This window comes from Coregonus clupeaformis, unplaced genomic scaffold (assembly GCF_020615455.1).
Source record: "Coregonus clupeaformis isolate EN_2021a unplaced genomic scaffold, ASM2061545v1 scaf0342, whole genome shotgun sequence".
In the NCBI taxonomy this organism is placed as follows: Eukaryota; Metazoa; Chordata; class Actinopteri; order Salmoniformes; family Salmonidae; genus Coregonus; species Coregonus clupeaformis.
Genome location: NW_025533797.1, coordinates 360,290 through 377,238, shown reverse-complemented (window position 1 = coordinate 377,238; position 16,949 = coordinate 360,290). Strand labels below are relative to the sequence as shown.

Here is a 16,949-nt window from a genome sequence, read left to right as displayed (position 1 = left end):
TGTCTTCAACCAGGATCTCAGCGATCACTGCCTTATTGCCTGCGTCCGTAACGGGTCCGCGGTCAAACGACCACCCCTCATCACTGTCAAACGCTCCCTAAAACACTTTAGCGAGGAGGCCTTCCTAATTGACCTGGCCCAGGTATCCTGGATGGATATAGATCTCATTCCGTCAGTAGAGGATGCCTGGTTGTTCCTTAAAAGTAATTTCCTCTCAATCTTAAATAAACATGCCCCATTCAAAAATACAGAACTAAGAACCGATATAGCCCCTGGTTCTCCTCAGACTTGACTGCCCTTGACCAGCACAAAAACATCCTGTGGCGTACAGCATTAGCATCAAATAGCCCCGTGATATGCAACTTTTCAGGGAAGTTAGGAACCAATATACACAAGCAGTCAGGAAAGCAAAGGCTAACTTTTTCAAACAGAAATTTGCATCCTGTAGCACTAACTCCAAAAAGTTTTGGGACACTGTAAAGTCCATGGAGAATAAGAGCACTTCCTCACAGCTGCCCACTGCACTGAGGCTAGGAAACACTATCACCACCGATAAATCTACAATAATCAAAGAATTTCAACAAGCATTTTGCTACAGCTGGCCATGCTTTCCATCTGGCTACCACTAACCCGGCCACCAACTCTGCACCCTCTGCTGCAACTTGCCCATGCCCCCCCGCTTCTCCTTCACACAAATTCAGACAGCTGATGTTTTGAAAGCGCTGCAAAATCTGGACCCCTACAAATCAGCTGGGCTAGACAATCTGGACCCTTTCTTTCTAAAACTAGCCGCAAATTGTCGCAACCCCTATTACTAGTCTGTTCAACCTCTCTTTCATAACGCCTGAGATCCCCAGAGATTGGAAAGCTGCCGCGGTCATCCCCCCTCTTCAAAGGGGTGACACTCTAGATCCAAACTGCTACAGACCTATATCCATCCTGCCCTGCCTTTCGAAAGTATTCGAAAGCCAAGTTAACAAACAGATCATCGACCATTTCGAATACCACCGTACCTTCTCCGCTATGCAATCCGGTTTCCGAGCTGGTCACGGGTGCACTTCAGCCACGCTCAAGGTCCTAAACGATATTATAACCGCGATTGATAATAGACAGTACTGTGCAGCCGTCTTCATCGACCTGGCCAAGGCTTTCGACTCTGTCAACCACCGCATTCTTATTGGCAGACTAAATAGCCTTGGTTTCTCAAATGACTGCCTCGCCTGGTTCACCAACTACTTCTCAGATAGAGTTCAGTGTGTCAAATCGGAGGGCCTGTTGTCTGGACCTATGGCAGTCTCTATGGGGGTGCCACAGGGTTCAATTCTTGGGCCGACACTTTTCTCCGTGTATATCAATGATGTCGCTCTTGCTGCTGGTGACTCTCAGATCCACCTCTACGCAGACGACACCATTTTGTATACATCTGGCCCTTCATTGGACACTGTGTTAACAAACCTCCAAACGAGCTTCAATGCCATACAACAATCCTTCAGTAGCCTTCAACTGCTCTTAAACACTAGTAAAACTAAATGCATGCTTTTCAATCGAACGCTGCTAGCACCCGCCCACCCGACTAGAATCACCACTCTCGACGGGTCTGACCTAGAGTATGTGGACAACTACAAATATATAGGTGTCTGGTTAGACTGTAAACTCAACTTCCAGACTCACACAAAGAATCTCCAATCCAAAGTTAAATCTAGAATCGGCTTCCTATTTCGCAACAAAGCCTCCTTCACTCATGCTGCCAAACATGCCCTCGTAAAACTGACTATCCTACCGATCCTTGACTTCGGCGATGTCATTTACAAAATAGCCTCCAAAACTCTACTCAGCAAATTGGATGTAGTCTATCACAGTGCCATCCGTTTTGTCTCCAAAGCCCCATACACTACCCACCACTGTGACCTGTACGCTCTTGTTGGCTGGTCCTCACTACATGTTCGTCGTCAAACCCACTGGCTCCAGGCCATCTATAAATCACTGCTAGGCAAATCCCTGCCTTATCTTAGCTCATTGGTCAACATAGCAGCACCCACCCGTAGTCTGCGCTCCAGCAGGTTTATCTCACTGGTCATTCCCAAAGCCAACACCTCCTTTGGCCGCCATTCCTTCCAGTTCTCTGCTGCCAATGACTGGAACGAATTGCAAAAATCTCTGAAGCTGGAGACTCTTATCTCCCTCAATAACTTTAAGCATCAGTTGTCAGAGCACCTTACCGATCAGTGCACCTGTACACAGCCCATCTGAAATTAGCCCACCCAACTACCTCATCCCTATATTATTTATTTTGCTCTTTTGCACCCCAGTATCTCTATTTGCACATAATCTCTTGCACATCTAGCATTCCAGTGTTAATACTATTGTAATTATTCTGCACTATAGCCTATTTATTGCCTTACCTCCATAACTTGCTACATTTGCACACACTGTATATATATTTTCTGTTGTATTTCTGACTTTATGTTTTTTTTACCCCATATGTAACTCTGTGTTGTTTTTATTGCACTACTTTGCTTTATCTTGGCCAGGTCGCAGTTGTAAATGAAAACCTGTTCTCAACTGGCTTACCTGGTTAAATAAAGGTGAAAAAAATAAATAAAAAAATCTTCAATGCCCTTGCTGATGGAAGGAGGTTTTCACTCAAAATCTCACAATACATGGCCCCATTCATTCTTTCCTGTACACGGATCAGTCGTCCTGGTCCCTTTGCAGAAAAACTGCCCCAAAGCATGATGTTTCCACCCCCATGCTTCACAGTAGGTATGGTGTTCTTTGGATGCAACTCAGCATTCTTTGTCCTCCAAACACGACGAGTTGAGTTTTTACCAAAAAGTTATATTTTGGTTTCATCTGACCATATGACATTCTCCCAATCCTCTTCTGGATCATCCAAATGCACTCTAGCAAACTTCAGACGGGCCTGGACATGTACTGGCTTAAGCAGGGGGACACGTCTGGCACTGCAGGATTTGAGTCCCTGGCGGCGTAGTGTGTTACTGATGGTAGGCTTTGTTACTTTGGTCCCAGCTCTCTGCAGGTCATTCACTAAGTCCCCCCGTGTGGTTCTGGGATTTTTGCTCACCGTTCTTGTGATCATTTTGACCCCACGGGGTGAGATCTTGCGTGGAGCCCCAGATCGAGGGAGATTATCAGTGGTCTTGTATGTCTTCCATTTCCTAATAATTGCTCCCACAGTTGATTTCTTCAAACCAAGCTGCTTACCTATTGCAGATTCAGTCTTCCCAGCCTGGTGCAGGTCTACAATTTTGTTTCTGGTGTCCTTTGACAGCTCTTTGGTCTTGGCCATAGTGGAGTTTGGAGTGTGACTGTTTGAGGTTGTGGACAGGTGTCTTTTATACTGATAACAAGTTCAAACAGGTGCCATTAATACAGGTAACGAGTGGAGGACAGAGGAGCCTCTTAAAGAAGAAGTTACAGGTCTGTGAGAGCAAGAAATCTTGCTTGTTTGTAGGTGACCAAATACTTATTTTCCACCATAATTTGCAAATAAATTCATAAAAAAATCCTACAATGTGATTTTCTGGGGAAAAAAATCTCAATTTGTCTGTCATAGTTGACGTGTACCTATGATGAAAATTACAGGCCTCTCTCATCTTTTTAAGTGGAAGAACTTGCACAATTGGTGGCTGACTAAATACTTTTTCCCCCCTCTGTATGTGTGGGTACAGAGATGAGGTAGTCATTCAAAAATCATGTTAAAACACTATTATTGCACACAGAGAGTCCATGCAACTTATCATGTGGTTTATTAAGCACCTTTTTACTCCTGAACATATCTAGGTTTGTCATAACAAAGGGGTTGAATACTTAAGACTCAATACATTTCAGCTTTTTTTGTTTTTTATTTAATTAGTTAACATTTCTAAAAACATAATTATATTTTTACATTATGGGGTATTGTATGTAGGCCAGTGACACAAAATATCAATTGAATCTATTTAAAATTCAGGCTATAATATAACAAAATGTGGAAATAGTCAAGGGGTGTGAATACTTTCTGAAGGCACTGTATGTGGTTGTCCCACCTAGATATCTTAAGATTAATGGACTAAGTCACTCTGGATGAGCGTCTGATAAATGAAAAATGTTTTACAGAAATGTAAAAACAGGAAAATTGTGCTATTACATAATATTCCACAAATGACTAAATTCAATGACAGGTATTTCTATCAATATTTTAACTTTTTATAATAAACATGTATTTACAGGGTTACATATGAGTTTCTAGGGCACAACATGTGCTTCAGAAGTAGCTAGAATTCATATAGGATATACCTCAATCGATTTTTTTTATCGTATTTTCTGGCGCTCCTAAATTTAAACTAACTTTTTAAAGTTGGGAGCACCAGTGCTGTTAATTTAGAACCTGTTAATTTAGAGCCCTGAATCAAATAAATACAACTTTAATGTCAACACTGATATATTTGGGTCCGCTTAACTCCTCTGATCTTTTGACCCTTGGATTTGGCCAAGTGCTACATATGATTAGTTCATTTCCAAAAGGTAACTCTAGTTACTATACCTCCAGAGGGGGTTGCGCTCTCATCAGTGGCCTCTGATGCCGCTGATTTTTCTGGGGTGGGTGATTCCGAGCGCATTCTCCGCTCAAAGCTAAATTCTGGGAGTCTTGGTGCTTGAGGTCGGGTCTTCCTTGCAGGGTTCAGGACGTAACAGTAAGCACACCTGAAAGCTAAAGGGTCATAATGTAAGTAAAATGATTTTAAAGGGAAGGTGCCATGTGCTTCAACAATTGACCCACAATTTTTTAAAGACCTGTTGAAGATGCATAATCTGCTCAATGGATTACCCTTATTTCAATGTCATAGCTTGAGCTACTTTGGTTACAAAAAGTTGGTTGCACCAGCATATGTGAAAAACTTATGCCAAGGACATTCAACAAGCACAGCACTTACACAAAGGACTGATGATTGGCTGAGAAAAATTAATGATAAAAAGTTTGTGGGAGCTGTTTTGTTAGACTTCAGTGCGGCTTTTGACATTATCAATCATAGTCTGCTGCTGGAAACACGTACAGTGGGGAGAACAAGTATTTGATACACTGCCGATTTTGCAGGTTTTCCTACTTACAAAGCATGTCGAGGTCTGTAATTTTTATCATAGGTACACTTCAACTGTGAGAGACGGAATCTAAAACAAAAATCCAGAAAATCACATTGTATGATTTTTAAGTAATTAATTTGCATTTTATTGCATGACATAAGTATTTGATACATCAGAAAAGCAGAACTTAATATTTGGTACAGAAACCTGTTTGCAATTACAGAGATCATACGTTGACCAGGTTTGCACACACTGCAGCAGGGATTTTAGCCCACTCCTCCATACAAACCTTCTCCAGATCCTTCAGGTTTTGGGGCTGTCGCTGGGCAATACGGACTTTCAGCTCCCTCCAAAGATTTTATATTGGGTTCAGGTCTGGAGACTGGCTAGGCCACTCCAGGACCTTGAGATGCTTCTTACGGAGCCACTCCTTAGTTGCCCTGGCTGTGTGTTTCGGGTCGTTGTCATGCTGGAAGACCCAGCCACGACCCATCTTCAATGCTCTTACTGAGGGAAGGAGGTTGTTGGCCAAGATCTCGCGATACATGGCCCCATCCATCCTCCCCTCAATACGGTGCAGCCGTCCTGTCCCCTTTGCAGAAAAGCATCCCCAAAGAATGATGTTTTCACCTCCATGCTTCACGGTTGGGATGGTGTTCTTGGGGTTGTACTCATCCTTCTTCTTCCTCCAAACACGGCGAGTGGAGTTTAGACCAAAAAGCTCTATTTTTGTCTCATCAGACCACATTACCTTCTCCCATTCCTCCTCTGGATCATCCAGATGGTCATTGGCAAACTTCAGACGGGCCTGGACATGCGCTGGCTTGAGCAGGGGGACCTTGCGTGCGCTGCAGGATTTTAATCCATGACGGCGTAGTGTGTTACTAATGGTTTTCTTTGAGATTGTGGTCCCAGCTCTCTTCAGGTCATTGACCAGGTCCTACCGTGTAGTTCTGGGCTGATCCCTCACCTTCTTCATGATCATTGATGCCCCACAAGGTGAGATCTTGCATGGAGCCCCAGACCGAGGGTGATTGACCGTCATCTTGAATTTCTTCCATTTTCTAATAATTGCGCCAACAGTTGTTGCCTTCTCACCAAGCTGCTTGCCTATTGTTCTGTAGCCCATCCCAGCCTTGTGCAGGTCTACAATTTTAGCCCTGATGTCCTTACACAGCTCTCTGGTCTTGGCCATTGTGGAGAGGTTGGAGTCTGTTTGATTGAGTGTGTGGACAGGTGTCTTTTATACAGGTAACGAGTTCAAACAGGTGCAGTTAATACAGGTAATGAGTGGAGAACAGGAGGGCTTCTTAAAGAAAAACTACCAGGTCTGTGAGAGCCGGAATTCTTACTGGTTGGTAGGTGATCAAATACTTATGTCATGCAATAAAATGCAAATTAATTACTTAAAAATCAAACAATGTGATTTTCTGGATTTTGTTTTAGATTCCGTCTCTCACAGTTGAAGTGTACCTATGATAAAAATTACAGACCTCTACAAGCTTTGTAAGTAGGAAAACCTGCAAAATCGGCAGTGTATCAAATACTTGTTCTCCCCACTGTATGTGTTATGGCTATATTGTGGATAAAGAGTTACCTGTCTAACAGAACACTGAGGGTGTTCTTTAATGGAAGCCTCTCCAACAAAATCCAGGTAGAATCAGGAATTCCCAGGGCAGCTGTCTAGGCCCCTTACTTTTTTCAATCTTTACTAACGACATGCCACTGGCTTTGAGTAAAGCCAGTGTGTCTATGTATGCGGATGACTCAACACTATACACGTCAGCTACTACAGCGACCGAAATGACTGCAACACTTAACAAAGAGCTGCAGTTAGTTTCATAATGGGTGGGAAGGAATAAGTTAGTCCTAAATATTTCAACAACTAAAAGCATTGTATTTGGGACAAATCATTCACTAAACCTTAAACCTCAACTAAATCTTGTAATAAATAATGTGGAAATTGAGCAAGTTGAGGTGACTAAGCTGCTTGGAGTAACCCTGGATTGTAAACTGTCATGGTCAAAACATATTGATACAACAATAGCTAAAATGGGGAGAAGTCTGTCCATAAAAAAGTGCTACTCTACCTTGTTAACAGCACTATCAACAAGGCAGGTCCTACAGGCCCTAGTTTTGTCGCACCTGGACTACTGTTCAGTCGTGTCGTCAGGTGCCACAAAGAGGGACTTGGGAAAATTGCAATTGGCTCAGAACAGGGCAGCACGGCTGGCCCTTGGATGTACACAGAGAGCTAATATTAATAATATGCATGTCAACCTCAAAGTGGAGGAGAGATGGACTTCATCACTACTAGTATTTGTGAGAGGTATTGACCTGTTGAAAGCACCGAGCGGTCTGTTTAAACGACTAGCACACAGCTCAGACACCCATGCATACCCCACAAGACATGCCACCAGAGGTCTCTTCACAGTCCCCAAGTCCAGAACAGACTATGGGAGGCGCACAGTACTACATAGAGCCATGACTACATGGAACTCTATTCCTATTCCACATCAGGTAACTGATGCAGGTGGTAGAATCTGATTTAAAAAATCTGATATGAATGTATTGTAATGTTTTTAATTGTATAACTGCCTTAATTTTGCAAGACCCCAGGAAGAGCTAATCGGGATCCATAATAAGCGGGCGGCAGGTGGCTTAGTGGTTAAGAGCGTTGTGCCAGTAACCGAAAGGTTGCTGGTTCTAATCCCCGAGCCGACTAGGTGAAAAATCTGTATGTGCCCTTGAGCAAGGCACTTAACCCTAATTGCTTCTGTAAGTCGCTCTGGATAAGAGCGTCTGCTAAATGACTAAAATGTAATGTAAATGTAAATAAGTACAAAGCTGGCTGCCAAGCACCGACGGGCAAAGTTAATGCAGTGTTTGAAGGGTAGTGACAGGAAGCAGTGTTTCTCAAAATCTTACCAATATATTCAAATTCCTCTTTTAATGCCATGCCATTATGGGAGAAGCACTGCTGGCATATAAGGGCATATCTGGGGATAAAAGAGCATAAATATCATTGAGAAGAGATGAACCTTGAAGTTGCCTAGATGCAAAACTGTTAAAAGGAGAACTCTAGTAAAGGTCTGCCATTTAAAACTGTATGTTACAGTAACCGTCACAACTGATGAGCACAAAATAGTGAGGCCAACCAGAGAGAATACGATCATCTGCTCACTGTAGGCATAGTACTCTACGAAGCACATCAGTAAAGAGGTAATTGGAAATGCTTATTTAAGAACAGGGAGCCTCTCTGGACGGAAGTACAGACCTGTTCTGAGGGCCATCTCCCACAAGGTATTCGATGACTCTGTCCACAGCACCTCTGTCTCGAGGTAAGACGGGTCTGGCCAGGGGTGGGCCTGGGGGGTGCATACCTAACATTAAATTATAGCACATCATTCAATGACATCATAGGAACACAGTGACAATTAGTGCTTAGTTTAGTTTCTACACATTTTAATACAACAGCCTTTAAAAAACTACACAGGCTGGTTTTTAACAGGTTATTCTTGAAATAAGGTAAGAATATAAATCACACTTGTTTAGTGCATAATATGGCATTTAGATTTTGGTTACATAATAAAGTATTGGCTATGGAAAATAAGATCAACTATTTTAATAATCTACACAGGAAACCATTAACAACCAATAAGCAGCTTGGAGGGCTACATACAGCGCCTAGTGAAAGTCTACACACCCCTTGCAGTTTTTAAATTTTGCTGCCTTCAAATTAAAATCCCAAAAAGTAATTTACATTTGTGTTTTCCCCCCATAATGAGCCACACAACCTACTCCAAATTTTGAAAGTGAAATAAATTATAGAACCTTTTCTAAATTAATAAAAAATGAAGATGTCAGAGTTAATATATTAAATATTATATTAATACTTGGTGTAAGCACCTTTAGCAGCAATTATAGCTGTGAATCATTTTGAATAATTCTATAAACTTTGCACAACTCTTAGGGTAACAAAACCATTATTTTTGTCAAAATTGCTAAAACTGGTTTGATTGGGAACCATCGATGGACAGCGATTTCCAAACCTTGTCTCTGATTATCAAGCAGATTTAAATCAGGACTGAGACTGGACCACTCAGGAACACTCAACACCTCTTGGAAACCCATTCTGGTGTGTCTGTGGCATTACAATTTTTGCAATTGTCCCACTGAAAAATAAAACTCTATCCCAGGGTAAGGTATTCAGAGGACTGAGGCAGGTTTTCCACTAACTTTTTACCTGGGCTTTGCTACTTTAATATTTCATTTGATACTGACAAACTAAGTCCCTGCCACTGACAAGCATATCCATAACATGATTATTCCACCACAATACTGGAAAATACAGAGGGTTTCACTCAGTGATGTTGTATTGGATTTGACCCAAACCTGAAGTTGTTAATATAGGCCAAAAAGTTAATTTGAGTAATACTGCAAGACAACATGGCAAACAGTCTTGCAGTACTACTTAACGGCGTTGTTGCAATTATTTCTCAACCTATGCTGGTCTGAAAATGTATCCCAGACATGCTTTAAAAGCTAATTGGCGGCTCTGAGGTTGAATCATTGTTTGACATTCACTTTCAAATTGAGTGACCTTGCAGAGACAGGGGAATTTATTTATTTATTTTTGTCATTTAGCATACGCTCTTATCCAGAGCGACTTACAGGAGCAATTAGGGTTAAGTGCCTTGCTTAAGGGCACCGACAGATTTTTCACCTAATCGGCTCGGAGATTTGAACCACCAACCTTTTCGGTTACTGGCCCAACGTTCTTAACCGTTTGGCTACCTAGCGGTTAAGTTGTTCTTAAATCATGAGCACCACTACTTTTGCAAACAAATGGACCTCATCCCCCAAAATTGTTGATTTTGTATGAAAATATTACATCCCAAACTTATTTAGATGTGCCAGTGCCACAGCAAGGGGTGTAAAGACCTTCGCAATCAAGACTTCTTTGTGGTTTAATTTTAATTAATTTCATACATTTACATTTTATCATTTAGCCAACGCTCTTATCCAGAGCGACTTACAGTTAGGGCATTCATCTTAAGATAGCTTAGTGGGACTAGGGCTGTTACGGTGACTGTATTACTGCCACACCAGCAGTCAAGAGTCATGACGGCAGTCAAATTCCATGTGACCGTTTAGTTATGGTAATTAGGCTTCTTTAAGCTCTGATGCTGCAGATAATCATTAGTAGCCTACCAAACTTGCAAACTGCCTGGTACTCAGCACTCTATTGTCCCTCTAAATCCCTCTGACATCAATGCAAATGTATTGGAAATCTAATCGAACACTTCATGAGAACCCATGAGCTCATGTTGCACAACATTTCTATAGGCTATGCAATTGCTTGAGAAAACAGAGTTGATGGCCTCTATTAAAAAGAAGAGGATCCCAGATTGACTGACCTACATGTCTTCAAGTAATGATCGACTGTAATAATAATAATAATAATATAATAAATAATATAATAATAACCAGACTGTCATTTATCTTTGCTTATTTGAGCTGTTCTTGCCATAATATGGACTTGGTCTTTTACCAAATAAGGCTATCTTCTGTATACCACCCCTACCTTGTCACAACACAACTGATTGGCTCAAATGCATTAAGAAGGAAAGAAATTCCACAAATTAACTTTTAAGGCGGCACACCAGTTAATTGAAATGCATTCCAGGTGACTACCTTATGAAGTTGGTTGAGAGAATGCCAAGAGTGTGCAAAGCTGTCATCAAGGCAAAGGGTGGCTATTTGAAGAATCTCAAATATAAAATATATTTATTTATATATATATATATATATATATATATATATATATATATATATATATATATATATATATATTTGTTTAACACTTTTTGGTTACTACATGATTCCATCTGTGTTATTTCATAGTTTTGATGTCTTCACTATTATTCTACAATGTAGACAATAGTAAAAATGAAGAAAAACCCTTGAATGAGTAGGTGTGTCCAAACTTTTGACTGGTACTGTAAGTAATCAGACCCTTTACTCAGTACTTTGTTGAAGCACCTTCGGCAGCGATTACAGCCTCAAGTCTTCTTGGGGATTACGCTGCAAGCTTGGCACACCTGTATTAGGGGAGTTTCTCCAATTCTACTCTGCAGATCAGGCTGGATGGGGAGTGTCACTGCACAGCTATTTTCAGGTCTCTCCAAAAATGTTAGATCGGGTTCAAGTCCGGGCTCTGGCTGGGCCACTCAAGGACATTCAGAGACTTGTCCTGTGTTGTCTTGGCTGTGTGCTTAGGGTCGTTGTCCTGTTGGAAGGTGAACCTTTGCCACAGTCTCGAGGTCCTGAGCGCTCTGGAGCAGGTTTTCATCAAGGATCTCTCTGTACTTTGCTCCGTTCATCTTTCCCTTGATCCTGACTAGTCTCTCTGTCCCTGCCGCTGAAAAACATCCCCACAGCATGATGCTGCCACCACCATGCTTCACCGTAGGGATGGTATTGGCCAGGTGATGAGCGGTGACTAATTTCCTCCAGACGTGACGCTTGGCGTTCAGGCCAAAGAGTTCAATCTTGGTTTCATCAGACCAGAGAATCTTGTTTCTCATGGTCTGAGAGTCCTTTAGGAGCCTTTTGGCAAACTCCAAGCGGGGTGTCATGTGCGTTTTACTGAGGAGTGGCTTCCGTCTGGCCACTCTACCATAAAGGCCTGATTGATGGATTGCTGCAGAGAGGAACTCAGGAGCTCTGTCAGAGTAACCATTGGGTTCTTCCATAAATATAGGTGTTCCAAGCTTGTAGCGTCATACCCAAGAAGACTCGAGGCTGTAATCGTTGCCAAAGGTGCTTCAACAAAGTACTGAGTAAAGGGTCTGAATACTTATTTAAATGTGATCGTTTTTTATTTTTAATAAATTTGCAAAAATTTCTAAAATCCTGTTTTTGCTTTGTCATTATGGGGTATTGTGTGTAGATTGACGTGACGCTTGGCGTTCAGGCCAAAGAGTTCAATCTTGGTTTCATCAGACCAGAGAATCTTGTTTTTCATGGTCTGAGAGTCCTTTAGGAGCCTTTTGAATACTTATTTAAAATGTGATCGTTTTTTTATTTAGAATAAATTTGCAAACATTTCTAAAATCCCGTTTTTGCTTTGTCATTATGGGGCATTGTGTGTAGATTGACGTGACGAATTTTTAAAAAAACATTTAATCCATGTTAGAAAAAAGGCTGTAAAGTAACACAATGTGGAAAAAGTGAAGGGGGTTGAATACTTTCCAAATGCACTGTATGTTCAATTGTATTCTTCATACTATAAAATAATACCACGGAATTCTAAGCAAATGTTGTCTGCTAAATGAACTACTGTAGCCCACAGCCATATGGCATAGCTAGATCAGGACCTAACATAAGGACAACTCAGAGTATGCTATTCTGTTCTAGACAACATTTTCTTCATATCATGTTTCTTTAGACCTGTCTAAAATAAATAATGGATTTATTGTGATGGTGTAGGATTTGGTGTACATGGATTTATTACACTTTTTTAAATGTAGATGTTCCAAAGGTCTGCATCAGTGGCTTGTAGGCTATGCGTGGAAGCCAGGAGATGCTAAATGTGTTTATGTTAATTAACGGTCAATTACTGTGAGACCAGCAGTTATTTGCTTGACAATCACCAGCTGACAAAATATAGTGAGTGGGACCAGTGGACTCAATAGGCTTAGCGAATGAGGAGCGGATGTCGTCAACCTTCTTGTCAAAGTGGCAGGCAAAGTCATCCACAGAGAGGGAGGAGAGAGAGGGAGGAGGGAGAGGAAGGAGGTGGAGGATTAAGGAGGGAGTAAAAGGTGGAAAATAGTTTCCTAGGGTTAGAGGCAGAAGCTTGAAATGTAGAGTGATAGAAAGTGGCTAAAGCAGCGGATACAGAGGAAGAGAAGTTAGAGAGGAGGAAGTGAAAGGATGATAGGTCCTCCGGAAGTTTAGTTTTCCTCCATTGTCGCTCAGCTGCCCGCAGCCCTATTCTGTAAGCTCACAATGAGTCACTCAGCCACGGAGCAGGAGGAGGGCCGAGCAGGCTGGGAGGAAAGGAGACAGTGCGAGTCATAGGATGCGGAAAGGGAGGAAAGTAGGGTCGAAGAGGCAGAATCAGGAAACCGGAGGGAGAAGGATTTAGCAGAAGAGAGAGATAATAAGATCGAAGAAGAGAGAGTAGCGGGAGAAAGAGTGAAGATTGCGACGTCGCATGACCATCTGGGTAGGGGCTGAGTGGCTAGGGTTGGAGGAGAGGGAGACAGAAAATGAAACAAAGTAGTGATCAGAGACCTGGAGGGGATTGCAGTGAGATTAGTGGGCAAACAGCCTCTAGTAAAGATGAGGTCAAGCGTATTGCCTGCTTTGTGAGTGGGAGGGGACTGGGAAAGGGTGAGGTCGAAAGAGGCAAGGAGGGGAAAGAAACAGTTGGAAAGAAATTAATCGAAGGCAGACGTCGGGAGGTTGACGTCACCCAGTACAAAGAGCAGTGAGCCATCAGGAAATTAGTTTCACTTGGAAAATGTTGAGTAGGTTGTGTAGATCAGTTTAATCCCTTTTTAGATTGAAATTTAAGGCACCAAAATGTGAAAACTGTACAAGGCAGTGTAGACAAATCTATTCAAGCAATGATAGTTATTTTCTACACATAAGATCATACACAATTATTGCCTGATGATCTTCCCTGATTTAAATACTGTCTAGAAATACTGTCAGACTGAACTTGCTATTGATTACATAGCTTTTTTCCCATGGTGGGGTCACCTAGAAGTTTCTGATATCAAAATAGGGTCGTGGGCCACAAAAGTTTGGTAAGCCCTGATATAGGTGGACCTGAAAGCGCTATAGAACGTTTGTACAATTCTGGCCAAAGCAGCCTACAGTTGACTAACTATCTATTAGAGCTTTACTCACCCATTCCTGGGATAGGGGTACAGGGGGTCATAGGGGGTCTCCTCATCATGGTCTGCTGGGCGACCGCAGCAGACAGGCCTCTATCCGGGGGTCCTCCTGGGGGCCCACCTGGGGCCGAGTGAGGAAGGGGACCAGTAGGTGTGGCTACAGCGCCCATGGGGGGGCAGACACCAGGAGGGGGGGTCATGGGAGTTCCCATGACAGGGGGCCTTATGGCTATGTTGCGTTGACGGAGTTCTGAAGAAGAGGGACATGTAGAAAAGGTATTCTTTCTCAAATGAGGGACACTACACAACTGGTTCTCAGAGTTCTTGCCGTGCTCAACGGCAGGAGATGGCATCTAGGATTTGACACCAGCAACACCTGGTTGCCGGCTCACATTATGCCTGATTTGTCCTGTCTGATTAGGGATTCAAAACGGCAACATTCCGATTGCTAGCCCATCTCTCTAACGGCACATTTCCATACAAGATTTACCCCAGTGTTATACCCAAAAGGCTCAGGCTTTTTTGTTTCCATCTACGTGGACCCGGCACCCGTGTCTCACTGGGCCATGGCTCCGGTGGACCTGCTCTCACTTGGGGCCAAAGCCAGGCCACTGGTACTTTTCAGCTTGCATTTGCATAACACTGGCTATCTGTGAACTTTTACACCTTCTCACAAAGCAACTGTTTTGATTATGCAGAGGTTGTTGATTCTGCACTTCACAAGTCCTCACTGTCAGCTCTAGCTATGGAAACACAATTTCCCAGTATAACATAAGGGTATATACACTAGTGCAGGGGTGGGCAACTTTTTTGCTCGAGGGCCACATCGGGATTTCGATAAAATCAACAGAGGGCCACGCAGATTATTTTGTTGTTGACCGATTTGTTTGTCAATTTATTTCTGGGCCAGAAAAAGGGCAGTAATTTCGTAGTTTGCCCAACCCTGCAGCATAAATCAAATCAAATCAAATTTTATTGGTCACATGCGCCGAATACAACAGGTGCAGACATTACAGTGAAATGCTTACTTACAGCCCTTAACCAACAGTGCATTTATTTTAAACAAAAAAGTAAGAATAAAACAACAACAAAAAAGTGTTGAGAAAAAAAGAGCAGAAGTAAAATAAAGTGACAGTAGGGAGGCTATATATACAGTAAAATAAAGTGACAGTAGGGAGGCTATATATACAGGGGGGTACCGTTGCATAGTCAATGTGCGGGGGCACCGGCTAGTTGAGGTAGTTGAGGTAATATGTACATGTGGGTAGAGTTAAAGTGACTATGCATAAATACTTAACAGAGTAGCAGCAGCGTAAAAAGGATGGGGTGGGGGGCAGTGCAAATAGTCCGGGTAGCCATGATTAGCTGTTCAGGAGTCTTATGGCTTGGGGGTAGAAGCTGTTGAGAAGTCTTTTGAACCTAGACTTGGCACTCCGGTACCGCTTGCCGTGCGGTAGCAGAGAGAACAGTCTATGACTAGGGTGGCTGGAGTCTTTGACAATTTTGAGGGCCTTCCTCTGACACCGCCTGGTATAGAGGTCCTGGATGGCAGGGAGCTTTGCCCCAGTGATGTACTGGGCCGTACGCACTACCCTCTGTAGTGCCTTGCGGTCAGAGGCCAAGCAGTTGCCATACCAGGCGGTGATGCAACCAGTCAGGATGCTCTCGATGGTGCAGCTGTAGAATTTTTTGAGGATCTGAGGACCCATGCCAAATCTTTTTAGTCTCCTGAGGGGGAATAGGCTTTGTCGTGCCCTCTTCACGACTGTCTTGGTGTGTTTGGACCATGATAGTTCGTTGGTGATGTGGACACCAAGGAACTTGAAGCTCTCAACCTGTTCCACTACAGCCCCGTCGATGAATTGTGCGAATAACATCAAGAATACCTGCCGACCCCATTGACTGAACTGAAGTCCTCAAGGGGCATTGAATAAACAACTTTTCCCACAAGTGTTCACTCCATTATGGTAAATGTATTTGTTCATAGACTAAAAGGTAGAGAAAGGGAAGTTTGCGACTGCTCTCCTGAAGTGGCGCAGCGGTCTAAGGCACTGCATCTCAGTGCTTGAGGCGTCACTACAGACCCCCTGGTTCGATTCCAGGCAGTATCACAACCGACCGTGATTGGGAGTCCCATAGGGCGGCGCACAATTGGCCCAGCGTCGTCCAGGTTTGGCCGGTGTAGGCCGTCATTGTAAATAAGAATTTGTTCTTAACTGACTTGCCTAGTTAAATAAAGTTTTTTTTTAAAACCATTAAAATGTTTTACAATTCTACAGGACTGTTGGCTCAGGCTCACACCGTGAGCACATGAACAGATACATTCTATGTAACCTAGTCAACCACAGGAATTATGTGGTAGCAATCAAAAGGAAAGTAAGACATTTATAGTTTCTCAATCTCTGGTTTTATGCTTCGATACAGAAACACAACTAATGTAGAGAGGATGCCTTTACCTTGGCCCGTTCTAGGAGTCATCTGACCTGGCCTGACTGGTGTGTATTCCATTTCCTTTAAAAATTAAATAACAATCTCAGATCAATTCATAATTAAAAGAAATAGCAGAAGAAGTAATTGATTCATATTTTTTTTTAAAACAGACACTGTACTTGCCACTTTTTTATTTGCTTCAGGATCAAACCTCTCAAGAATTAACTTGGCATTTTTGTAGGTTTCAGTCTCCATCACCTCTTCCAACTGTAGAAAAAAAGTACCAAAAATAAATTGGTTAAGGAACTCTATCTGCACAGCATTGGGTTGCAAAGGGAGGGTATATTACCATTAAACTACAAGGATTTTAGTAGATTTCAAGTTAAAATATATATATACACACACTACCAGTCAAAACTTTGGACACACCTACTCAAGGGTTTTTCTTTATTTTTACATTGTAGAATAATAGTGAAGACATTAAAACTATGAAATAACATATGGAATCATGTACAGTGGGGA

At 42.4% G+C, this 16,949-nt stretch overlaps 1 protein-coding gene across 6 annotated transcripts in view; it reads right to left on the bottom strand.

Moving 5' to 3' along the window:
• LOC121555913 (endoplasmic reticulum junction formation protein lunapark-B-like) overlaps window positions 1–16,949 on the bottom strand; it is a 30,509-nt gene that overhangs the window by 3,007 nt on the left and 10,553 nt on the right. For 4 of the 6 annotated variants that reach the window (XM_045214942.1, XM_045214945.1, XM_045214946.1 and 1 more), the window contains exons 7-12: window positions 16,611–16,694; window positions 16,454–16,508; window positions 14,011–14,247; window positions 8,363–8,468; window positions 8,014–8,084; window positions 4,547–4,714 (exon numbers count right to left, since the gene is read on the bottom strand). In XM_045214942.1, coding sequence (XP_045070877.1) covers window positions 4,547–4,714; window positions 8,014–8,084; window positions 8,363–8,468; window positions 14,011–14,247; window positions 16,454–16,508; window positions 16,611–16,694 — 721 coding nt within the window. The remainder of the gene's footprint in view (window positions 1–4,546; window positions 4,715–8,013; window positions 8,085–8,362; window positions 8,469–14,010; window positions 14,248–16,453; window positions 16,509–16,610; window positions 16,695–16,949) is intronic. The other 2 variants (XM_045214944.1, XM_045214947.1) reach the window with 1 other exon arrangement.